This window comes from Lytechinus pictus, chromosome 4, assembly GCF_037042905.1.
Source record: "Lytechinus pictus isolate F3 Inbred chromosome 4, Lp3.0, whole genome shotgun sequence".
NCBI lineage: Eukaryota > Metazoa > Echinodermata > Echinoidea > Temnopleuroida > Toxopneustidae > Lytechinus > Lytechinus pictus.
In genome coordinates this window covers 11,317,953-11,344,820 of record NC_087248.1, presented here as the reverse complement: position 1 = coordinate 11,344,820, position 26,868 = coordinate 11,317,953, and the positions used below count along the sequence as shown (strand labels likewise).

The window sequence follows — 26,868 nt, the reverse complement described above, 5'->3', positions numbered from 1 at the left end:
TTGCTTACAACATTTTTGCTTTCTTAACAGTCAGGTTAGAACCAAAAACATCACTCCATGGGTGCCGATCCCGGGGGATGGGGATCATATCCCCCCCCCCCCAATATTTCAGGTGGGGATGTCCTGTGGTATAATATATCCCCCCGAAAATTTCAGGTTGAACATTATAATATTTTAATAAAATGAATCATATGACAAGTATATAATAATAATGATAATAATAATGATGAGAATAATAACAATAATAATAATCATGATTATTATGATGATGGTAGTGATATTTATCATATTTACTCATTATGACTATTGAGATAGTTTCCAAAAAAATCATATTTTTATTGCTGTTTTATGAAACCATTCATTTCGGAAGATACAGGCCCTATTACAAACAGGTGGATAGAGAAAAACAAATTTCAGGGTGAAATATAATATATTTTTTTAATTCACCCGAGTCCGCAACCAAGCACATGTGATATGTGGTCCGGTTATTTACCACACTTTTGAATATCACTTCATTTTTGTTAATTTTCTTTATTCAGATTAATGATGATTTTAAAAAAGCGGAGAACATAAAATGATAATTTAATGATCTGTATACTGAAGAGAAATAACCATTAAAACAGATAAGAAACTTCAAAATGGCTCATTTTCCGGCGTGTCATTTTTTTATTAGCTCGCGCGCTTCGCGCTTGCCTTATACTTACGAAGGACCTTGTCTTGTAGATATACTAACATTAATACATTCGGTCATAAGGACTACCAACCCCCCCCCCCCCCGCACCTATAGTGGCGTACAAATGGGGCTTGGGCCATGGTCACTCGGTCAACATATTCCATGGCCAAGCAAGAACTTCAAGGAGAAAAGAAAGAAAGGAAAAGAAAAAGTGTGAAATGTAGGCCTGAAGATTTTGTATTAAATCAAATGAAGGAGAGGAAGAAGAAGAAGAGGAGGAGTAGGAGGAGAAATAATAAGAAGGAGGAGAGGAAGAAGAAGAAGAAGAGGAGGAGTTGGGGGATAAATAATGAGGAGAGGAAGAAGAAGACAGGATGAAGAAATGTGCACCAAATCATATTACCCATGCAAGCCAGACCAATACGTGATTTGTATAATAATAGATTCAATTAAGTCATGTACTTCATAATAATAAAAAACATATAAAATTTTGTAATCCATTATCTTTCTGTTCAAACACTGCAGAATGTTTCTGTCTGTTTCTGTTTATACTATAGTATAGGCCTACTTGACATTTCAGTTTCCAGAAATTGCATATGTGTTTATTTTAGCACTAATTGCAAGGGCGCCATCTTTTGATCGAAATTTTGTGAAAAGTAATGCCCATTCTGATTATGTAATATGATTATGGCAAAGAATAAAAATATAGAAAATCAAACCCGAGGTTTTGATCGAGTAACCTATATCGATTGATCAATCAAACTTGATAAATTTGATCAATACATTAACTTACAACCCACTCAACAAAGGTTTATAAGCAAAATACCCTATATAAGGATGGATCTATATCCCTATATCAAACATGGCCATATGCAGGGGGGGGGGCAGGGGGCAGTCGTCCCCCCCCCCGAAATTTGGAAAACTTACATTTTTTACTGAACATTTTCACAAAATTATCCAAATGGATGCAATCCTTCAATTTTACAAAATGCAAAAGCGCCTCAATGACAAGCTCGACTTTTGAGGTTTTTTTTTAAGTTTACACGTGCTGCCCCCCCCCCCGTGATTTTTTTTTTGTGTAAGGCCATGATATCCAATTTTCCGATCGTCTGCTCCATCGAAAAGCAAAGAGCCTGTTAATGAGAAGGGAGGGGTATTCGTAATAAATGATTGCAGTTAAGTCTTTAACTTCATTTTCACACAACGAAATAAGGTATTCACACAATGGTGGACAGTCAAGCTATACCCGGAACGACGATTATCCCATTTTCAGAGCACCATGCAGCTAATCATTCATTCAATCAACCAAACAATCCATCAATCAACCAACTAATCAATCAATCAATCAGCTAATCAATAAACCAACCAACGTACCAATCAATCATCCAACCAACCAACCGATCGATCAATCAACTATCCAATCAATCAGCTAATCAATAAACCAACTAACCGATCAATCAATCTATCAACCAATCAATCAACTAATCAATCCCCAACCAACCAATCAATCAACTATCCAATCAATCAGCTAATCAATAAACCAACCAACCAATCAATCAATTAACCAACCAATCAATCAATCAACTATCCAATCAATCAACCAACCGATCAACCAACCAATCAATCAACCAATCAATCAATCAACCAACCAATCATTCAACCAACTAACCAACCAATTAATCAATCCATCAATCAACCAACCAATCAACCGATCCATCAATAAACTATCCAATCAATCAGCTAATCAATAAACAAACCAATCAATCAACTAATCAACCAATCGAACCTCAACTAATCAACCAACCAATCAATAAACCGCTTGATCAATCAATCAGCAAATCAATCAACCAATCAATCAACTAATCACATAATCACTTACGCAACCTATAAGGAGAAGAAACCATCCAATCAACCAAATAGAAAATCAATCAACCAACCAAATAGATCAATCAATATTCACACCAATCAACCATCAATCAATCAATAGACCAATGAAGTCATTATAATCAACGTATGAACTATGGTGCATGGTAGGTGTTCTGATCATAGAGGGGGTCAAGAATTGCGAATTAAATGAACCTATTGAAATACCTAATATATAAATAAATCAGGACTTCTGCTCATTAAACCAATATAAAGAGGAGAAACAAACAATAGTTAGGGAGTTGTATAGCTGTTAGAAAAGTTATGTGTAAAGTTTATGAAAAAGAATTGGAAAAAAATACCAAGATATAAAAGAATTTTGATACTTTTTCCAATAATGCATGGCTAATTTCAAGTATTTTGAATCAAATCGTGACAAAGCTATACACTGAATGTGTCTTTGAACTGTAAGCATTTTGTCCATTCAACATCTGCTAATGCAATTTTTTTGTTCTAGTCATTCATAATGTTACTCCTAACTGTATTCTTAATTTAAGGAACAGCTTTATTAAACGCCAGGAACTCGCAAAATCTTGCAATCGCAAGTGTCAATGACTAAAGTCAATGTATAAAAATACAAACACTCGTAACATTTCATTAAATTGGCTTTAATTGTTCAACAATAAACCTCTTTCTCATATTTTAAAGAATACAAATTATCTACATGTACACAACAGAAAATATTGGAGCTCTCAAAAAATAATTTAAACTAGGTAAGGAATGTTCTATTTCATTTCTCTAAATCATACTGCAGTATATTACAAACCAATTCATTCATATGTACAAAATAATAGGTCTGGCAGGGGAGAGGGATACTGAGGCTTGCGAGTAAGACACAGAGTCATCCAGAAGAAAAGGCATGAAGAATGAATACTGAGATTTGTGTGTCCAGACAGTTTATGTACACCTGACCGATTTAGAGATTAGAAACGGCAATGGGAAAATGTTCATATTTCAGAGTATTCTAGGCTGTACATTGTTTACCAGTTCTTTTAATTTTGTTCATCTGGCAGTAAAATTTACATAAAGTATGCCAGTTTAAATCAAAGAGAATAAAAAAATCATGAAGCAGGGTTCATAGGTAGTTAACTCCTTCATTCTTTCTTTGTGGCATGTACTCTTTACATGACATCAAAAATCATCCAATGGTAAACTAAGACATCCATTGGATTTTTTTTACTGTTGTTCTTCTGGGTGACCTTCAAGAAATGTTCACCTTGATATCAACAGTTAAACTCTTAATCAAAGCAGAAATATAAAGTTTATAAACCAGTGAACACTAAGAAAAGGGGGACAAAAGTACAAGTTTCGAATTTTGCAAATTCATGGATCGAATGGCATAGATTTTAATTATTTGGGGCAGTTTTTTCTGGCAAATATTAGTCTTGAGATCTGACACCGAAATCAAACCCCTCACTCTGCTGTACATTTGCAATAAAGTAATAAAAATAGGGTTGATTTCGCTCAAAATAGGAAAGGTATAGCATTTCTCATGAGTACAGAGAGAAATTAACAAGAAGAGTAGGAAAAAAACATTTTTAAACAGAGCTCAGAAAGATAAAATTTAGATTATTTCCTCTAATTCAACTGTTTTGTCTACATGTATCCATGAAATTCATTCATCGTAGAAGACAAGTACACTAGGCCCCCGTAAGATATGGCTTAGCGATTGATTGTGGGGCCAACCTTTAAGTTTGGTGATACACAATGATCAATGAAATCAGCCCCATGATAAGGTCAAGTCCATCCCAGAAAAATCTTGATTTAAATAAATAGAGAAAAATCAGACAAGCAGAATGCTGAAAATTTTATTCAAATCAAATTTAAAATAAGAAAGTTATATTTTACAGTTTCGCTTATTTTTCACAAAACAGCTATTTGCACAACTCAGTGATATGTAAAAGAGGATCGATGATGTCCCTCACTATTTCTTTGTATTTCATTATTTGAATTATACAATATTTCAAATTTTACAGATTTGACAATAAGGAACAACTTGCCTGAACCGTAAAAATAATAATTCCACATGTAAAGGGAAAAATAAAACTTTGTTTCACAAGACAATGAGGACAAAATTATAATATTTCTTATTTCACATAACAAAATACAAAAGAAATAGTGATGCCATCAGTCCCCTCATTTGCATACTGACCAGGATGTGCATATAACTGTTTTATGAAAATTAAGCAAAATTTTAAGATGTCATAACTTTCTTATTTTACATCCGATTTTGATGAAATTTTCAGTGTTGTGCTTGTTAGATTTTTCTCTTTTTATTCAAAACAACAAAACTGTTGGGGTGGACTTGTCCTATAATTATATTACAGGACCAAGGTGAAATGTAAAATAATATTATTATAAAATTGGTTGCAACTTGCAACCTTTTTCCATTTAGAGGGCAAGCAAATTCACTACTGACCTGTATGATAATGTCCTCTTATTCATGTAGCTCTCTTAGTTTTTATTCTAAAACATGTTCCTGATCTGTTTTTCTGATTCTTAGCTTTATTATTTTTTGTTTCATCCAAACTTATTATTGTGGTCCTCCCAATATAACACAAATAATAATATGTGACTTTGAATATATAAAGGCAAGCATTTCTATGCAAATGTAATAAAATCTCAATCATAAATGTACAAACATATTTACAAAATATGGTAAATTATCTAATCTATAATTTATTGCCACATACTATAAATTTACAAATAATTCAACAAATCAATTAAAACACAAGATTTGACAAAGACGTTAGTGACAACAGGACAACAACAAAAAAGGAATATAATTTTGATATTTTCTGAGGCACCATCCATCAAATTTGAAAGCCCATTTAGGTGATCATTTGCATGGTAGTAAAAACAATTCATATCTTTTAACATTGGTGTTCCCAAATGAACGTTCAAATCATTTCCCAATTATTTACATATTATTTTCAAAATGAAAAGTATACAAGATAAGTATTATCAAGATGCTGATGAAACATAATTAATATTGCACTGTAGTTATCACCGAAGACACACACTGGTTTTAAAACACATTTGAAGTATTTGTTTAATGCTGTTGTTGTTCATTTTCATTCTTTTACAGGTACAAATTACAATAACATGCATTTTTTTTTTCAATTTTTGCAGCACGTAACCAGGAGGAGAAATTCAATTTTTTAATGAATGACAACAAGATCAAAACAGGGAATACTGTACACAAGGAAACAAACTAAATGCTTCCTGTAATATTCTAAATCCATAACTTAAAGTGGACGTGAAAATGAATGATTCCAAGAATTTGTAAATGTTTTTAGCCAACTTGAGAATCAACCTCAACTATATGGAAATCCATCAATGACATAATTTATTCTACGGGAAATTTGCACAATGTTCATTTGAAACAAAGAGAAGCACAGTTAATATTCAAGAAAACAATGAATGTATGAATATACACCATATCTAGAAATATTTTCAACAATAATGTATTTAAATGTTGATGTTGCTCGCTTTCCATCGTTGTGATTGATTGGATCAATCGCAACTCAGGGCCCCATCTTACAAATAGTTATGATTGATCTGATCAACCACAAGTCAGCAACATCAACATATAAATGCATGTTTGTTCAAAATATTTTCTAGATATGATGAATATTCATACATTAATTGTTTACTTGACGATTTAGCATGCTCCTCTTTGTTTACAAAAGAACATTGTGCAAATTGTTTGAAGGGAAAGCTACGACATTCATGGATTTCCATATAGTTGACTTTGATTTGATCAACCACAAATCCTTGTAAGACAGGACCCTCATATATGTGAAACTAAGAAAATAATGCATGCTTTGCATTTTCTGGTCTGAAGAATTGCTTTCACTTAGCCAATCATTTGACTGAAAAAGATAACTGTACATTAAACAGTTTTTGAAAAAAGTTATTACACCATTTCCCTACCAAGCTCCCATATGGTATGGTCTAATAATTACTTCCCAAGCTGTATACACTACTGAAGAATGATAAACTACGCAGCATACCAGGTGGGTGTTTCATAAAGCTGTTCATAAGATACAAATGACTTTACGCACCACTGGTAACCCTTTCTCATGCCAAAAGATATATCCCTATATAATTGAGTTAGGACCGAAGATTATGTACCAGTTGTGTGTAAAGGTGTACGTAACTTTACGAACAGCTTTATGAAACGCCCACCAGAAAGAATGGCCCGTATTCTGAAGTCAGGTTTAACTTAGACTCAGGTTTAAAGTTGTGGTTTAAGTATGGGAAGCCAAAAGTATCATTTTTTTTTATTAAGTTGTACGTTTCTTATGTTTACTGTGCTTTTTCCTGATTCATCGATGGTGAATACAATAATCTATATATACTTCCTAGACAATTATGAATGATTTGAGAGCCAAATGAGCTGAAATATGATATCTCTACCATTAGTGATTTATGTAACAATTGGCTGTCCATACTTAAACCACAACTTTAAACCTGAGTTTAAGTTAAACCCGACTTCAGAATACGGGCCTATGAGTTTATCCTATCCATGAATCTCATTGGTACTATCCCAGGGTCCAATTTTACAAAGACTTGCTATCGTTGTAACTACCATGGTAACAGGGTTCAGCAGCCAATCAAAACCAAGTTTTCCATGGTAGTTAGCAACAATTGCATGCAAATTTACTATGAGTCTTCATGAAACAGGCCCAGAACCAGAACGGGAAGTGCACATATTGAAAGACTACACACACCATCAGCCTTCACCTCATGCAAGCACTGTAAATCCCTAAACACTGAGTACATGCATAATTAAACTTTTGATATAAACAAACTTTGCATAGTGTGTATCATGCTAAAGGCATGACTGGTCTCCTTATCATGTCAACGGCACTTGTGGCATAAATTGTACAATTTTGGGAATTACGTACGATTCATAAAACACTAACTGAAGCCTCATTCAGGTGTAAAAAAATCCCCCAACATTGCACCAGGAATAGACATAATGTTTTCACCATATACATGCGAGTACAAACAGACTTTTAAACTTGATAGCTAAAGCTCAATGCATCAAAGTACATGTAGGCACAAAATTATGCTCCCGGTTGGTGAATAATGAAGTTGTCCTCAACATTACAATGGCATATCAGTAGCATCACCACTGTGTAGGGTACTGTTGCTTGAAGTTCCGCTCACGAAGTCATTACAGTTGTTGTTATTATTGGCATTGTCTTCATTATTTTTCAGTTCCTTCTTGTGCAGATTGCGATACATCTTGGCCATCTTGCTCAGTTTCCCAGTGCATTCGTCACTGTTGCTATTATTAGCATTGCTCACACTGCTTGAAGGCATCTTTATCCCTGCAGTTGGAGACATCACCTGTTTGGTCCGCGGTGTCCTACCCGGGCTGATGGCTCGATTTTTGGAAGAAGGGCCAGGACTGGTGCCTCGCTGAGGTTTAGTGGGACCGGGACTGGTGCCACGTTTTGTGGGGCCTGGACTGGTGCCTCGCTTGTTGGTCCTGCCTGGGCTAGTGCCACGCTTGCTTGGGCCGGGGCTGGTGGCTCGTTTGGCTGCAGCGGAAGCGACGGAAGAAGAAGAAGATGAAGAGCTGGAGGAGGATGAGGAACTCCTGGAGGAGCCGTTCATACTGAGGTTTTGGGTGGAGGTGCTGTGTTTAATTGGGAGCTTAGAGGATCCACCTCCAGGAGGGGAGATCCTGTTGGAGCCAGGAGACATCAAACGGGATTGCTTGTTACTGCTAGCCTGTGATCCAGCAGAACCTCTCCGTTGTTTGATTGGAGAACCGCCATCTAGGGGAGAAAACAGAACCAAGAAATTAATTTCTTTTTTAGTGCATACATTAAAATTGTCTTCAAGAACAACTACATGTAACACTAAAAAGCCTTCCTTTCATAACTTTTATACAAGACATGAGGTCATCTTCCAAAAACAGGGGTACTTTTTCTCATCACCCAATATCAAAATAAAAACTGCCCCTTCGTCTATTGATGTATTTTTTTTTCATTTTTGGTGACAGGATTGAACAACAAATTAAACTTGGGGAATCGGCCAATCTTTATCATCAAAAGTAAGGTGGGGAAAGTATTAATCATACATTATTTGCCTCCCCCTTTTGAAAATTGATAATTGTTCGATGTACCAAACTTTCATACAGATTTTAATGCAAGCAAGATGACTACATTGCAGTTAGCAAGACATCAACTTAGGTGTAACCTCCAATTATCTTGTAGAGCATGCAAGTGCTAAGGTCTTTCTTCCAGTTGCATCATACATGTATTTATCATGCTTGCACTAACGCCTTTTTGCCAGGTAGGCAACAATCAGGCAGGCAACAAAGTAAGGACCAACCCTGATATAAAATCTCAATTTTCCAAGAAATAGGAAAAGAAAAAATTTCATGGAATTAGGGAGGTACACAGAAGGAAAAGAATTTCCTGGAAAACAAACACAATTTTTAGTGCCAAAACAATTTGAAATTCATGAATATTATTAAAAAAGCAAAATCCAATAAAAAAAGATGTGCATCAGTGAAATATCTGCTGAACAAACCTGTTTGCAGTGTTCAGCACTTATCTGTCGAGCTTTCCTTGTATATTATGCAGGGTGTACATAATGGCAACTTATACATGTTTCCAAGATTTTTACTGTTTACAACTTCTTTTCTATATTATTTGTTAAGTCATCAGAGAAACACAGGATTTGTTGTTTAGAATACCCCCGAATATAGGATTTGCATTTTTGAAAACTGGGGACCCTATAATACTTCTGAAAAACCCCACCTGCTTCCGATTGCATCTCCAGCTCATCCTCCGCTTCCAGCTGCTTCTGAAGGTAAAGATTAGGCTCGGAGCCACTTCGCTTGATCTGGGGTACCTTGCTGCCCTTCTTCCCGGCCTTGATGCGCCCCTTACAGGCACTCTGCCCCCCTCCGCTGGGGCTAGATAGGGTGGTTCCACCGCTCTTGGAGCGAGACCTGGCAAAGAGAGGCTGTTGAGGCTGGCTGTCAGTGGATGGGGATTCAGGCTTTGTCTTATTCTGAAAGAAAGATCATTAGAGGTACATTAGCCTGAGAGCAAAAGTTCAGCAAACTCTTCACATCGTTTCTCACCAAACGCACAAAATTTGGTATACTATCTGATTTTTTTTTTAAGTCAGACTTCTATCAAAGTCATCCCTTTAAAAAACAACAATAGGTAGGGCTTTTCTTACTTCAGTTTGGGCAGCACAAAATGACATTCGCTAGAGATACACATACTTTTGTGAAATACATATTTATAATCTTAATGTCACATCAGTCATCTTTGTTCTCCAAGGGGAAGCTCACCCTCACTGCAAGTTGATTTTAAATTCAATAAAAGCACAGAAATTACAAAATTCCTGCATAATAGATTTAAAAAAAAAACACCTAAGAATATCAGAGTTACGAATATGATACATATTTTTGCACTGTAATGTCAATGCAGGCATGACTGAAAATATTGTTTCATACTTCTATGCTCAAAAGTTAGTGAACTCCACCACAAAATGCACTCCTTCATGCCGAGTGTTGAATATAGACAACAATGCAACAATGTTCGGTGGGCCCAGAGAAACTCTATTGAATGTAATATTTTATCACCTGACTTCACAATTAAATATCTAAAACATGGCAGAACTTAAACACCTTTGAATTATTTATTTTCTGGTGGGGTTCACTAACTTTTCAGCACCACTGTACATGCAAAAACTGCCATGGGTTTTATAACAAAATGCATGTATTCATAACAAGCATGCAACCAAGTTATTACCGGTCTTTTGTTTAATATGAGTATTTCAAGTGTGAGAAATGAGAACAAAATCAAGGTAATCTGGAGGAAAGGAAATGACTCTGATTGTAATTTGCATTGTACACACATATGTTGTGTTTCAATGCCAAGTACAAATCTGGGATAGGTAGCTTCGTAGTGCATGCATACACTAAATGAATAAGCAGCTGTAAACTTCTACCAGAGGGGTCAGACTCAAGTGGATCCCACACTGGTTTCAAATTTTATAGCCAATTTAAATTGATCAAAACCTGGGGCCAGTTTCATAAAACAGTTAAAACAAGAAGGGAGTAACTTATTCATTAAAGGGATGGTCTAGGCGGAAGATATTTACATGTATATCTAAATAAATAGAGTAAAATTCACAGAGCAAAATGCTGAAAATTTCATCAAAATTGGATAAAAAATAACGAAGTTATTGAATTTTAAAGTTTATCAATATTTTGTGAAAACAGTTATCTGCACATCATCATGAATATTCATTAGGTAGGTTGATGATGTCACATCCCCACTTTCCTTTTTCTTCTGTTATTACATAAAATCATAAATGTTTCATTTTTTCATACATGTGTATATGATGTGTCTCTATTATGATGAAATAAGTTGCAGCAATAAATGACTAATGCACATAATCAGTTGTCAATTAGAATAGTTTTAGTTCTTGATAGAAAAATTTTGAATAAACCTAATTTCATATAATAAAAAAGAAAAAAACAAGTGGGGATGGGACATCATCAGCCCACCTAATAAATATTCCTAAGGACATGCCTAGAACTGTTTCACTGGAATAATGCAAATCTTTGGAATTCAATAACTTTGTTATTTGTCGTCCAATTTCGATCAAATTTTCAGCATTTTGCTTTGTGGATTTTACTCTATTTAATGAGATATAAATATCTCCAGCCTGGACCATCCCTTTAAGACAAGAAATGCATGGAGGCATCTGTACTGTGAATTAGTTCCGACTCTTTAATCAGAGAGGTTTCAGGATTCAAAGACTACTCCTGGAGAGCGTTAAATGAAAGGATTTGTCAGATCCGACAAGTCCTGTTTTATGCGAGTTACCATAGTAACAATGCTTCTCAGCCAATCAAAATCAATGAAAGTTATCAGATCTGAAAACTAGTTTAAACCTTTTTTTTTTGCTTGTCAATTTTTTTTGGTTACGAGATGACGTAATTTTTCTAATTTTTTTGGGGGTAAAAACCTTTTTTTTACATTTGCTTGTCAAATTTTCATTCAACTCTACCCCCCCTTTCAAAAATCCTGTGTACGCTAATGGCACCACCCCTGCAGGCACTGTATTGTTTTCACTGGAAATGGTACTGGTCATATTGATTTTATTTTTCACACGTCACGGCGCTAATCTGACGTAATTTAGCTCACCACAAATTTCCACTTGGGTACTAGTCTCCACTAGTCGCGTACGATTCAACTGGAAAACAATGGCTCTACAAATCTGTTGTTTTAACTCGGCACTACAAAAATGCGACCCTTTACTTTCAGGTTACATACTCATATTAGATGTAGATTCAAGAAGACTACTAATATGGGAGACATTTGTTCATGAAACAATGGCTACGGGCTTTATTTCTTTGCAATAGGGTTTTATGTTAGGTTTAGGGTTTGGGTGTGGTATAGTGATAAATTCAGTGTTGAAGTTTATAGTTATTCAATAAGTGTGTGGAATTTATAGAGGAGCAATTGTCGCTGGAGCAAATGTCATGGAACCACTAGTAAGATATAAATCTGGTCGAGCAGTTTCATAAAAAAAAACTTTATTATGATCTAACAGTGACTAAATATTGCATCAATCTATTATCTTACTATTTATTCAGTTATCACGCATCTTGATATAATTAAGCCATCTTTTTCATTCACATTTAAATCTCAATCCAAGGCCTTGAAAATGTTGGAGGACATGAAAAATTAATATCAAACTAAGATTAAAGTCTCTGGCAAATCACGTACCCCCCAAAAAATGTACAATTGATTATAAATATTAATAGTTCATCATATGGTCATTTTTCCCAACAACTCTGAAATTCCCCAATCAGTATTCTAGGCAACCTTGCCCTTTACATCTGTTCCATCCGACAACACACAAAAAGGGCATAACTGTGTACAAAGGCCAGTCAGAGGATCACGAGAAAAGTGGTCTTCATACCCAGGTTCTACAGCTTGTACTTGCATTCCTTTGGTAAACACCACAAGAAGAACTGCATTGAAGGGGAATAGATAAATGCGGCCTTTAAAACCTGATGGAAGGCTGATGAAAGTATGACTGTATATTTATATCTTTATGCGTAAAGTCTGATGCTACTGCACGACCGCTCTCCCCGGAAGTTCACAGCTTGGGGAAGTGCGGTAAATAGAGAGAAAGATGTTAGGATTATCACAGTATTTGCTGTATGACTATAAGGCTCAAGGACACAGAGCCGACACCTTGCAACACAATGTGGCAAAAATCAATCTCTGCAGCATCCCCTTCAGAAAAATAATCAATAGGAATCCTACAAGTCCTCATAAATATGCTGTATACTGGAAATAATCTATGCTTGGTCAAGGGGCATAATATTTATGATTGTTTCACCTTGCCAAATCTGTGGCTTCATTTGTTGTTTCGTTATAAAGACGGAGCTATATTCAAAGCAAAGGCTTGACTGGAATTATACATTTGTATACTCATAGCACAGTGATGTGGTTGTAGGGATATCAGAGATAATTTGCCGGCTTCTTGGAACTTGAATAGAAAGGTAATTATTCGCATAAGAGGAGAGGAGAGAGATAGGAAAAGTATTGGTCGGGTTGAGGCCATGATGGAGTACAAGGATTTGGGATTTGTCCTTGTCCTCATCCTCTCAATCTGCCATGGTGGGGGGCTGCCGGGGGTCACAGGGCAGCGGACAAACTTTGCACGGGGCAATTTCTTTCAAGATAAGTTCTGCGAAATCTTCTGCCCGAAAGACGACACTCACCCGAGGCTTACGTTGACGGACGAACAGATTGAGACCATTCTCAACAGCGAAGAGGTGAGGTTTAAACAAGTGGGGGCCCGTAACACAAAGCTTAGCAATCGTCATAGAAGAAAATCTGTGTACTTGATTGCATTGACCACAATGTATAATCGATCGTGAAAATGAAGCATGTGATCGATCGTTAACCTTTGTGTTACAGGACCCAGTTCATGGTTCCATTCTGTGCATGATCAGAAAAGGGTTATTGGAACTCAAAGGGCATGGTGGTTTAATATTCAACGACATTAGCGTTATCTATGAGGTCTTGGTTATTCACCTATGCTTTTATATTGTGCTTTTCATTAGATCCACTGTAAAGCATAAACGTGTCCATTAGTGGCTGGTATTTTACAATGCAATCACAACATGCATCCTCAGTAGAAATGCAACAAATAACTTAAACCCCTAAGAGTTTATTGAAATGCGATTCTAGTCACCTGATTTAGGCAAATTCTGAATCCTGCTATGTCAGACATGCTTACCTTACATAATATCTTTCTTCGAAATTTGCCTTTTTATGTGAGAAAACTTGCCAACAAGATAACTCTGAGCTGGTCTATTCAAAGGATAATGTTACTTGAAACCTTTTAATATTTGATCAGATTTCGTCATTTGATTTTTGCCGAAATTTGAATTTTCATTTAATTTTTTCCTTTGAAGTTTAAGCATCATAAATGAATAAAGACTGCTAATGTGTACTAATGTGTACATGTACATAAAACATTACTAATCTCAGGTTTCATATCTTAATTTCATATTCTACTCAATGTAGAATATTGCACTGACTTAATCCTACATTGTAAGTAATAAAATGAAATGTTGACATTCAGAACTTTTTTGCATCCAAGCCTTCAGACAACTGGCTGTAAAAATATAAAGTTGTGGATATATAGAAATTTGTAAAGAATACTTTTATGTCATAGTACGCAAATATCATCCTGGCAACCCTAACTCTATGCCAATCCCATACAGATTATCAAGATGCTGGAGGAGAACCCGGAGCTACTGCATGGTGATGAAGAACTAGAAGGAGCCTGCGTTATCCAATTCAATAACGACCAGAGGGACTCCATACTGGCCCAGTACGGGGGGTTCTTCTCCACCAGCCAAGAGGCAACTGAGCTCGAGGAAACAGCAACACGGGTCAACGTCCCGACAGAGTCACTTTTAGACCCAGTGGATCAAGAGAAACTGGACGAATTCCTGGATAATAATCCGGGAAGAACTGATGATGATGCAGGTGAGCAGGTGCGATAGTGTGGTACCAGAAGTCTGTATAAATTTTCATTGACGGAATTCTCATGACATGCAGTAACACAAAATTTCTTAAAGATGATCATTAAAACCATGATATTGAAAAATGTTAGAATGAAGGCATTTTATGCAAAGGACAATACTAAGGTTTCCTCATGACAAAAAAATAGTGTGTAAAAATGAAGGAATGCACAGGCATACATGAAGGCACTTTTTTTTTGGGGGGGGGGTTGCTTTCTAAATCTCAAAGTGACATGGTTATGTTTTCTTTAATATATCACATTTTTGCTTTAGATTTTTTTATTAATAATTCTTTAGTTTTGTCTTCAAAGATTCTCTTGATGAAGCAGAATGTAAGCGTGCTTGTAAGTTATTCCACAATTTTTGGACTACATCCTGTGAAATCCCTCTTTATTTATAAAACAACTCTTGCAAAATATCAAACGCTCATTAAAACAAGGATGATTTCCACAAATATATGAGATATAAATGTTCTTAAACCTGAATTCTGTAACTACAAAGTCTCTGCTAAATCTTGTTTAAAGCTCTGCGATTCTTTCGATGATTCATCTTCACCAGGTACTTCTGGTGAACAACAGGAAAAGACCCATGACAGTATCTTGAGATATTACGGAGGTAGCAGTAGCAGTAGCAGTGGCAGTCGCAGCTATGAATGGAGAAATTATGGCTCTTCCGGTAGCAGTGGAAGCGACTCAAGGCGGCGGAGAAAGAGACGAGATGCTAATGCTAACACCATTAGGGATTCCCATAGGACACTCAAAGACCAGTCTCGAGATGTGAAGCTGCTAAGTGATATCAGCGTGAAAAATTCAATAAGGTTGGGTTGGTTTAGCATATATGTGCATTCTAAGGTTAATCTTCACCAAGATAAACGGTTCAAGAAGACAACATTTGGGCCCCGTTTCATAAAACTACAAATGAGCAATAACAGTTGAAAGCTACTGAAATTGTTCAATCTGATTGGCTGATAGTAAATTTGTTATAGAAATCATGCATTTGTTAGTATATCAAGTCTTTAAGAAACAGGACCTTTGTTCTTTGCTCAAACTATTCTTTGCACCCATGAGTGCATCGCATTTTCTGCAGCATTCCCGATGGACAGGTCACAGGTCACCCTTGAATTCAAAGAGATACTCTCTCAGAACTTTAATTGGTGGGAGGTGTGCAATAAAACTGCAAACATTTTCTGAAGAGTATGCATATCATTTCAGAAAGAATTCATACAATGTCAGAATCAAAACACACAAACACTGAAAACCAATCTAAATGAAGCATACTTGATTATTCCACCATGGAAAACTCTGCCTGGAATATTCAGAGAAAAATGGATACACCATGTGCAGGAAAGTAAAGATTAAATCAGGGTATTGCAGTAATATACCATTTTGAAAGTCTGCATAAATTGGTCTATTCTTGAGTTGAATAATCGTGTTAGTCCTACTTACAGTATGTAACTTTTTGTGAAACACCCCAAGGTGGCCTTTTCATAAAGCTGTTTGTAAGTTTCAAATGACTTTATCAATATGCTTGACTGGTAACCCTTTCTTCTTCTAAATGATAAATCCCCATGTAGCTGACCTATATGTAGCACCTAAGAACATGTACCTCTCTCTGATATTTGTGGTCACAAGATATTCGGCACTCAACTCGGGCAGAAATTATCATCATCACCACTATTATCAACTATCACCAACTCTCTTTTATTCAGGAAAAGATCCCTACGGGGCAGGACCCGGTCAAATGGTGCAGCTCGAGTCAAGAGGGGCCCTACATCTGCTCCTCTGTGTGAAAGTATAATAGACGCAAAGGCCATTGACATTGCATTGACATCGGACAATAAGCTGGTACAACTTCCTCAGGTAATAGCAAAATCATAAGCTAAAAACATACATAGGGGTGTAAGGAAGGATTCTTTACAGAATAACTTTACACAAGGCTTTGGGTGATATCGCCCTGAAATTCTCAAAAAAGCCAGAGAAAGATATAAAAAGAGCCAAAAAATCCCCATTCCCTACAGTACAATGTTAAAGCTTATAATATCTAATGTTTCAAATTTAGGCAGTAGTCAGTGAAAAGTAGCCCCCCCCCCCCAAATAAAAAAAGGTGGCCCATCTAATTTTACCCCCAAAATGTCAACATGACAACAAATAACCCTTGAGCAATTACAAAAAGGACCCCTATGATTTTCAAAATTTTTATTGTTGATACCATAAGATCATTTACCCCCCAAAAAAACCCTATGAATTGTTGATTTAAGAACGAAACACGGTTCTAGGAATCTTCATGCATTTCAGTGCAAAAACTCTGTATCAATCACATGTAGTTATTACTTCAGAACCCAATGACCGGATAATAATACATCTCTACAGTGCTAAAAAAACCATTCCAATGTGACAAAACGAGATGGATCATCATCATTACAGTCATTTTTATGGTCTTCCAATAATTTTTGCTTTGAACAGTTCAGCGAGATCGGACTGAACCAGTGGTTCCTGACGGAAACCTGTAAATACCCATATTCCCTGGTCCATGAGGACGTGGGCTGCTACAGTACAACCCGCGGCCACAAGGCCCTCGCAGTGGATCTATCAGTGGACCCCACGGAAAACAACTCCACCATCTTTGAGGGCATCATTATGATAGAGAGCTGCAAGGCTTTTATTTCCGGAGCACAGGAAGTAAATGTTGAAGGGAGTACCAGCAGCACTAACAGCACCAGCTAAAGTCCTCAACTTCTTAAATCTAGCCAGGTTCCTACCCCATAATGCAATGTTCTCAGCAGTGTAGTCTTGTAGAATAGGCCCACTTGAATAATAACATGCTAATTCACTACTTAATCCATTCATATCACAGTAATTATATTACCAAGTAGTATTGAAACATGTTCTTCTCATGAACATTTTGGTTTCTCTATACAAATAATGCTAATTTATTCTCTGTATTATAAATGGTTATCTCAAAAGGTATATTCCAAGACTAGCCATTAAAGGTCAAGTCCACCTTTAGAAAAAATTGATTTTAATAAAATTAAAAAAGCATAAAACTGAAAATTTCATCAAAAGTGGATGTAAAATAAGAAAGTTACGACATTTTAAAGTTTTGCTTATTTTTCACAAAACTGTTATATGCACAACCTGGTGACATGCAAATGAGAGTCCATGATATCTCTCACTCACTATTTCTTTTGATTTTACTGTTTGAATTATACAATATTCTAATTATTACAGATTTTACAATTAGGACCAACTTGACTGAACCATAAAATGTTAAAGTACTAGTAATGGTACATGTAGTTTGACATACAATAAGAAAATTATAATATTTCATATTACATATAATAAAATACAAAATAGTGAGTGGGTGATGTCATCAATTCCCTTATTTGCATACCAACCAGTAAGTGCATATAACTGTTTTGTGAAATTAAGCGAAACTTAAAATGTCATAAATTTCTTATTTTGCAATTTGCATCCAATTCTGATGACATTTTCAGTGTTATGCTTCTTAGATTTTTCTCTATTTATTCAAATCAACTTTTTGTTGGGGTGGACTTGTCCTTTAATAACATGCCACCAATGAGAAACCACACAGTGTTGATCAGTTTGCTGTCCCTTTAAGTTGCCCATATATAGATATCCTCTGCTGCAGGCATTCATAGAGGTCTGTTCGAAGGATACAATCATCTTGTAGATTACAACATTGGAATCATTTTGATCATACTGTCGGGAACAGGTGCAATTCTGCAACATGGCCCATTGCATTGGTAACATACAAACCAATCACTGTTAAATTCTAGAGACAAGAACTGCATGAAGAAATAAAACCAATCCTGAAGAGACTGGGGCTGATTTATCCTCCCCCCCCCCTTACAGGTTTTTTAATCAATTTGTGACATGAGAAACTCTTGCCAGGACACTTAAGTACTGTTTTACCCAGATATGTTGTTTCGAATTTACAAATAATATTATATCCTACATTGAGTAAATCCTGTATAGTGATTGGTTCAAGTAGCATCATGTGACCGAATATATTTCAACTATGATGTTGCGTGACGTCAGACCTCGATATATTTTTGGATATATCGAGGTCTGACGTCATTATTTCACAAAACTGGATATCTAGCTAAACCTATGAGCTAAACTCTCGGGCGTACCGGCCAGCGCGCTCTCTCTCCCGGGCAAGTCCAGCATAGTGGGAATTATTAATCCTCGGTTGGACTGGCAAAACTACTATATTTCCCTCGGGGCTTCGCCCCTCGGGAAAAATAGTAATTGCCAGACCAACCTCGAATAAATAATTCCACTATACTTTCTCAAAGCCTGATATATTTGTTTATTGTAACTGTATGAAGGACCAAAAATTAATACATGATGTAATTTAATGCAACACAGGGCCCTCAGATAACATGGGTAAAAAATAAGTTAAAAATTCATGTACAACTCACTATATCAATAAAATATGAAGTGACTTAGGAAGGAAAAATACTAGAGTATTGTGTAATCTTTGAATAAATCAGAATTGAATGAAATGAAATGGAATTAAACTTGACTATGGAGGCCTATTCAAATTTAAATCTTGATAATTTGCATTTGGTAAAGATTTGGATTTGGACTTTGACTTGACTTTGAATATGATTTTGATTTTAATTTGAATAATTGGATATAAATGTAAATTAGAAGTGAAATAGAAATGGAAAATGAAACAAAAATTGATAATGAAAGTAAAATTGATATCAAAATTCAATCAATGTCATTGGCTATAATAGACATCAATTTAAATTGGATAGGGATAATTAACTACATGTATATGACTTGACTCAGTAAGCGGTGTGCTGGTAAACTATGCATCTTCTGTACATCTATTGCAAAAAAGACCTGGGGGCCGTTTCATAAAGCTGTTCGTAAGATAAGAACGACTTTAAGAACGACTGGTGATCCTTTCTTGTGGTAAATGGTATACACCATAGGCGATGGTTTAGCGCGTAAGAAAGGATCACCAGCCGTTCTTAAAGTCGCTCTTAACTTACGAACAGCTTTATGAAACGGCCTCCAGGTGGGTGTTTCATAAAGCTGTTCGTAAAGTTAAGCACAACTTTACGATCGACTGGAACATGATCTTAGGTCCTAACTCAATTACATAGGGATATCACTTGGCATGAGAAAGGGTTACCAGTCATGCGTAAAGTGATTCGTATCTTACGAACAGCTTTATGAAACACTCACCAGGGCCCTGTAACATAGAGCTAGTGACTGACTGTAGGGATGATTACCATGATTAATTGCATTGAGTCATGCTCAACAATATAGCATTCAAATTAGACTCATGCAAAAGATGTTTTCATTCAATCCTAGACTATTCATGCAGCCTACCAAAAGTAAGAGCTACAACTTTCACACAAGAATTCTCCATGCATCTTTTTACTGCCATCCCTTAAAATTCATCATAAACCAAACAAGGAAATGTGGGAATGCCACCTGAAAAGGACATACAGTATAGGCCCGTATTCTGAACTATGGTTTAAATTAAACCCTGGTTTAAAGTTATGGTTTAACTATGGAGAGCCATTGGGCCACCAATCTCTATTTAATGGTACATGTTAAATGTATTAACTATTATGACACACATATCAATTATAACAGTCTCAGAATGACTGAAATACCTTCTTCATTATAAAAACAAAGGGAAGCAAAATAGTAAATATAAGAAATATACAATGTAAGCAGAAATGTTGAGTTTTTGGCTCCCCATAATTTTAGCACAGAATTAGACCATGGTCTAAGTTAAAGCTGACTTCAGAATACGGGCCTCAGGCCTGTGTTCTCAAAAGAGGTTTCAATTGTACCATGGTACAACACCATGGACTATGCAGATTTTGGTGTACATAATGCGGAGGCGCGATAGCTCAGTCGGTAGAGCGGGGGATTCGTATTCCGGTGATCCGGGTTCGATTCACACTTGGTGCGCTAGTGCCCTTTGGTAAGGCATTAATCCTCATTACCAGGTCCTTCGGAGAGGACCTTAAGCCGTCGGTCCTCTGGTTGCTTGCTTACAAGCATTCATGCTTTCTTAGCAATCAGGTAAAAAAATCCCCACTTTCAAACTTTCAAACTAATTACGCTTATCATGTACACTCAGAATAGTCCAAGTATAATTGCGTGCTTTTGGGAGCTAAATTCATGCTTAAATGAAAAGGGATAACTCAAATTTGCATAATCCATGGTTTTGTACCATGGTACAATTCAGTGGATTCACAATATGGTATACCATCTTTCAGTTACCGCAGACAGGCAAATTTCTAACTTTGGGGTTGACATCGTGCGCAGGTGCAGGCAGTGCTAGTGTACTGTATGTGACTGTGATGCTTCAAAACTGAAAGCAATATGGAAAAAGCGCAGAAAAAAATCACCCAAAACGATCTAAATTTCGAAGAGAAATATGCAGCAAATTTCTCTCCCACCCCCTGGACCCTGGTAAACAGCATAATTGCATCCATGAACTAGCACCCGCAACATGTCGACCTTTTCTCACAAGGCATTGCAGATTTCTTCCTGTCCGCTGCAACCGAAAGATGGTGCACCGTATTGTGAATCCACCGAATTGGAAGCTCTTTTATGAATACTGCCCAAAAGGTCTTTATAGCTGGATTCAAAAGGACTGTACATCTCTCACAGCAACATTCTTGCATTTCCCATTGTGTTTTAGAATGAGGATTAGAAATGAATAATACTCCCTTTTCAATTGGTAAGGGGCATTACAGACCATCCTATCCTACTGTTCATCATTTTTTTACATTGATTTGGATCCAGTTGAGAATATTTCGTCAATTTGCATGTTACTGAACGTACATGTCATCTGGTTTATAGCTTTGCTGTAGCAGCGCAGTACATTCTTTAATTCAAAATTAAAAACAAAATTATTTCTTTTCAGTAAGAATTCCTAGAAATCGTGAGCAACTTATAATTTTGAAGCTGCTTTGTAGTCGATTTCTCTCCTTTTATAGCTGTTTTGTCACATAGATGGGGACTTCGTTTACAGCGATTTATCACTCATTTTTTTTAATCAAGCTAGTTTGATCTATTTTCATGCCAAGGTTGAATTCTGTATCACGAAAAGGGAAAATCCAACAGCCACATATGTACATATGTAGCATATCCATGGAATAGTCTACATGTATAATACTGGCTGTGCAGAGATCAATGTGCAAACTTAAGACGAGTTCATAGCTAAATGTAGTACTACATGCACATTCATACAAATGCACTGGGTTTATGATTCCAAATCGTGATACTTCATCATGCATTTATGGCATTACCTGGCCATTGCCATTTCCGTTTGATCCGTTACCCCCAGGACTCTTCAAGATCTCCAAGGACGGGGTACTAGTTGTACGGTGGACACCGCCACCAAGCCTCAAGAAACCTTTGGTTGGAGAGGGTACTCGGACCATCGGAATCCCTGACCCGCCATTACTCCTAGACTTGTGCTGCATCATTGGGGAGTTTATAGGGCTGAGGATTGTCTTGATGTTGGTAGGTCGTGTGGCTCTGCTTGGCCTATCATCAGATTTGTTCTGTTCCGTGCCATCTCCTGCTTTGGAGCGGTTGTTTGTCTTGGCTTCCTCGCTGTGTTTGGCGCATACAGGAGCCTCTTTGGGTTTGGGCTTGTTGGGCTTTGGAGCCAGAGAGAATGAGACAGTCTGCTTGGAAGATTTGTTGGAGGAAGCACTGTGGTCGCTAGGAGATGCTTCATCTGAGGACATTCTGCTGTCTTCAAGGCTTGATGAACTCACCACTCTCTTAGCTTTGCCCTCACCCAACCTCAAATTGACTGTCCTATCATCACTGTCATCACAATCACTCACAGGCAAGGACTCTTCAAAGTCCACTGAAAAAGGATCATGACCTACACTCACCCTGTGTGATTCATCCATTTCGCTTATCTCAGTCATTGTATTTGCACTATTACTGCTGGCTGATTTTGAAGTGAAATTGGCTGCCAGTTTTGACAAACGAGGGCTGGGTTTGGGCTTTGGACTTTTGACAGGAGCATCCTTCTGTTCAGACACAACTAACAACTTTTCTGAGGTGGCAATCTCTGCTATTCCTGTTGGGGATTGAGGGTAGGGGATCCCACCTTGGAAGTCAAAATTAAACACTGTTTCTTCTGTCGCTTTCATGGAGAGCTGTTCAACTCGTTTAGAAGATTCAGCAACGCTCCCTAAACTCTGATTTGGCTCTGACCCATTCCCTGCTGATTCAGGCTGAGGAACGCTTTCTTTCACTTGTGATTCTGAGTTGGAAGGAGAATCAGTGTGTGTATTGTTCTTATTGCAATGTAAAGATTGATTGTTGCCACTACCCTGTGAGTCCCCATTACACAAAAGGTTTACACCTGAGGTATCATCTAAACCCTGAACACCATTACACTTGCTTGCTTCATTTACATTTTCAGTCCCTAAACCGGCTCTACAACCATTACCCTTTTGACACTCACCCGACCCCTCTTTCACTATCTTAGACAAAACCTGCACATCATTTGCTTTCTCACCAATATGTCCGTCTACTACGCTACTTTGGTTAACCACCAGTGGACCTTCCTTTTGGGACGACGCTTCAAGTTTTTGGACAGGGACAACTTCAATTGCTCCACCACCTCCATTTTTCTTGTCTTCCTCAATGGCATTGGCTCCTTCCACATCAGGACCAACATCAATAAGAGCAATGATGGCCATCTGGATAGCAGTGTCAATTATATGTTGACTCATCTCAACTCCAACAGACTTGGCAATGGCCACTTTCAAACCGTCCTCAAGGTCCACAACAGAGGGCTCAGCATCGATGTCTGTTTCTCTTTTTGATTTGACAGAAGCAGGCTGCATAACTTGCTTTCCATTCCCTGCTTTAGTAGACTCTCTTGCTGACTTAGCATCATTCTTTGCATTCTGACTGCCGATGTTGGACTTGTCCTTCAAAGCATCCCCTCTGCTTGAAGAGCCACTGGATTTCTTACTCAAAGACTTCTTGGGGGATTCCTTGGAAGCTTCTGAGGATGTCTTTGAACTGGATTTCTTCTGGTTCTCCTTGCTGCTCCTTGGACTGGCTACTGGACGTTGCTTTGCTGGACTTGTTTTCTGAGTTTCTGCAGGGGATGCCTTCTTGGCCCGTGGAGATTGAGGCAATGTCACCTCGGCTGTATTTGAATCATCAGACTCAGTGTTTGGTCCAACTCCCCGAACAGAAAATCTAAAAATATAAAAAAGTACCAAACAAAAGTCATTTGCAAGTCTGTGTCAATTAAGAGATTGAAGCAATACAACCTTAACGTTTTATCTTTCAAATAAAATAGATGCAGTACTAAATATAAAATAAAGAATTAAGGATATGAAAATATATTTAAAAGTTTATAATAATCAACAAGCTCACAACAGTTCTGAACCTATAATCACAAAGAATTGTTTAAAAAATAATTCAATGGATATATAACATTCAAAATAACATTCCCTATATTTCATGAAGATGAGACCCCCGGCAAATGTAACAGAAAACATTATTTTGTGATAATTTACTGAAATAAATCAAAATGTACAGTCCATGAATATGACTTATTGAAAGGGTTGGTTTAATATTTAGGTTCAAATTTATACATACAATTCTTTTTAAACCATTCAACTGAAAAAAAAAACAGAGAATGATTCCAAAAGATACATTGTTGTCTAAACAAATCAATACAGCAGTTCAAAAATGGGACAGAACTGCAGAGACTTTTGGCCTTCATGACAGATTCCAACTATATATAATGAACAAATACTGTACCTCAAAAACAAATATAATTAACCAAACATAATATAAATGAACACCATGATAGCAACATGTGCAAAAAGGAGGATAGACCATGACATGTTCCTGACCTGTAACATCCTGGAGTAAGTCCCCCCAGGATGGCCTGTGGATAGGGCACATCCATCACTTCTCTGTGATTCTCTCCCAGCTGAATGAAGAGCTTGTAACCCTTGATGGGACTGATGAGCTGCCTTGCCCCACCCTCCTCACCAGGCATGGATGACGGCTTCCACTTCAGGGCAATGCTTGTGTCTGAGCGAGCTGTGGCAACTAGCTCCGTGGGGGCTGTTGGCTGTAGGGAAGAAAGGGAAAAGGTTACACAAGGAACTATCACCCATCATTTTCTGTAACTCTTAACTAAAAAGGAGGAGGTCCAGTAGCAGAAGTGAGCATTGCTATTGAAAGAACAATATTCAGAAATGAACTGCCACTTTCATGGTAATTCATGTATGGATAAAATGTAGGTGGGTTGTAGAAAATGGAACGGTTCATGAGTTATTGTATTCAAACGCAAAGAGAATCCCTTAAGTTCATATCAAAATCAAAAGTTTGGGATATATACATAAAGTAAATAGATCTAAGACATTTTCAACATGTTTTCAAGGGATTGAATAAATACAACAACATGATGATTACTTTTGGTTCAGCGTCTTCCTGGTCCTTCTCATCTGGTAGGAAATGTCCAGCCTGGATGACTGAAGGGGCGGCTTGAGTAGCCTGGCTGGTGGCATCTGCATTACTGCTTCCTCCACCTGCTCCTGCTCCTCCTCCGTTACCTGCAATACCTGCCTGCTCCGACATCCACTTTGCTGCACTGATTAGAAGCTGTTGCACATCTAATGGATGCAGACCTTCTGGAAGGTTGTTCAGCGCCTGGTTGATCATCGCTCCCTCCCATGGTGCAGGCAGGGTGACCCCTTGAGTCGCTCCAACGCTACCAGCAGTAGCTGGTACTGCGTTGTTGGTATTGATATTTCCCTGTGGGCTCTTCTTCCCATCCGAGAATGGCTTGGAGGTGATCTGAGATGGACTTGACTTTGATGCTACCAACGAGGGTTTGTCTTTGGATGCAGCCTGTGATGGTGGCTGGGTGAGCGATTGGTCTTTAGCAGGAAGAGGGGTGGCAGGGAAGGGTGCAGATGGAGTTGAAGGGTTGGTCACATATCCGGAGGTGATGAAGGTTGTGATGCTGTTAATCGACTCCTGCAGGCGACCAACCTGTCTCAAGAACATAGAATTGCTAAGATTAGTTCAATTTGCACACCACATGAATAACATATTGACAGAAATTGCGACAATTTTTTTTTTCTCAAATATCAGATAAAGAGGCAATACTCTCAGTATACAGTTCATCGAATCCATGGTTCATAAATGAAGTAAAAAAAACAAAAGATAAAAGTGATTTAGAGAATATGACTACCAGTTAGTCTGCACTTTTGTAATGCTCAAAGAAGAATTATCAGTTAATTCAATTAATTCCAACTTTTCCTCCATTCCCTGAAAATTTGGGAAATGCTAAAACATTGATCGGATATGGAGCATTTCGTGAAACAAACACTAGTAGATTCTCACTGACTATTTGTTATAAGCTACTAAAATCCTTGCATCTGATTGGCTCAGAGCAAAATAATCCGTGAAAATCACTATTTCTCATGACATATTCCTAAGAATGATCCTACAATATTCCTTGATCGGATTGGTGTTTCATAAAGCTGGCTGTAAGTTAAGAGCGACTTTAAGAACGACTGGTGATCCTTTCTTGTGGTAAATGGTATACACCAAAATGTTCACTTGGCGATGGTTTAGCGCAGAGGAAAGGTGGTTCACCAGTCGTTTGTAAAGTCGCTCCAAACTTACGAACAGCTAGCTTCATGAAACATCCCCTGGTTCATTTATCACAAATGAAAGTGTCATGCCAGAACATCTTTTGTAGTATTGAACTGAACAAGATTCCTCTTCAAGATTTAAGGTCACTGCCCTTGCCTTCTCATCAAAGGAAACCAAAATACAAGGAGAGAATCCATCTTATCAGAAAGAATAAAATGAGAGGAACAATCTAAAACTTGTTTCATCAAAATTGGTTATAGAACAAGCGAGTTATGGAAGTTTGAAAAGTCTTGTACTTTCTATGGGGATCCTCAAATTAGCCACCATGCTTCAAAATGGCTGATTTTGTGGACAACTCTCCATTTATTTTGAACAAAATTTTTCAGATTTTCCCCTTTATTTTACATATTTCACATTATCTCCTCCTGACCTTGACATATGTGGTGTGAATTGTATTTTCTCATGACACATGTTATGCTCAGAAGGAGGCAAGATGCAATTTG

At 37.2% G+C, this 26,868-nt stretch overlaps 3 protein-coding genes across 5 annotated transcripts in view; 1 reads left to right on the top strand and 2 right to left on the bottom strand.

Moving 5' to 3' along the window:
- Positions 1–5,104: 5,104 nt before the first annotated feature.
- On the bottom strand, positions 5,105–9,872 carry LOC129258444 (uncharacterized protein DDB_G0271670-like). Its single transcript, XM_064098969.1, has 3 exons — positions 9,858–9,872; positions 9,382–9,637; positions 5,105–8,391 (listed from the first exon to the last, which is right to left on the bottom strand). The coding sequence occupies exons 1-3, from the start codon at positions 9,870–9,872 to the stop codon at positions 7,712–7,714; spliced, it is 951 nt and encodes a 316-aa protein (XP_063955039.1). The 3' UTR covers positions 5,105–7,711.
- A 3,084-nt stretch (positions 9,873–12,956) lies between these two features.
- On the top strand, positions 12,957–19,176 carry LOC135153874 (uncharacterized). The gene is made up of 5 exons (XM_064098382.1): positions 12,957–13,439; positions 14,397–14,664; positions 15,258–15,516; positions 16,408–16,558; positions 17,162–19,176. Exons 1-5 carry the CDS (start codon positions 13,224–13,226, stop codon positions 17,420–17,422), a joined length of 1,155 nt encoding a protein of 384 aa, XP_063954452.1. The 5' UTR covers positions 12,957–13,223; the 3' UTR covers positions 17,423–19,176.
- A 2,447-nt stretch (positions 19,177–21,623) lies between these two features.
- LOC129259024 (uncharacterized) overlaps positions 21,624–26,868 on the bottom strand; it is a 38,800-nt gene continuing 33,555 nt past the window's right edge. The window contains exons 14-17 of one of the 3 annotated variants that reach the window (XM_064098381.1): positions 25,175–25,756; positions 24,607–24,830; positions 23,247–23,941; positions 21,950–22,988 (exon numbers count right to left, since the gene is read on the bottom strand). In XM_064098381.1, the coding sequence (XP_063954451.1) occupies positions 22,000–22,988; positions 23,247–23,941; positions 24,607–24,830; positions 25,175–25,756 (2,490 nt within the window). In that variant the 3' untranslated portion in view covers positions 21,950–21,999. Of the gene's footprint in view, positions 23,942–24,606; positions 24,831–25,174; positions 25,757–26,868 lie in introns of all 3 variants that reach the window. The other 2 variants (XM_064098378.1, XM_064098379.1) reach the window with 2 other exon arrangements.

Coding starts and splice junctions, on each gene's coding strand:
- LOC129258444 (XM_064098969.1), bottom strand. Junction 8,392..9,381: donor GGAGATGCAATCGGAAGCAG/GTGGGGTTTTTC, acceptor TTTCTCCCCTAG/ATGGCGGTTCTCCAATCAAA.
- LOC135153874 (XM_064098382.1), top strand. CDS start 13,224: ATGATGGAGTACAAGGATTTGGGATTTGTCCTTGTCCTCATCCTCTCA. Junction 13,440..14,396: donor CCATTCTCAACAGCGAAGAG/GTGAGGTTTAAA, acceptor AATCCCATACAG/ATTATCAAGATGCTGGAGGA. Junction 15,517..16,407: donor AGCGTGAAAAATTCAATAAG/GTTGGGTTGGTT, acceptor TCTTTTATTCAG/GAAAAGATCCCTACGGGGCA.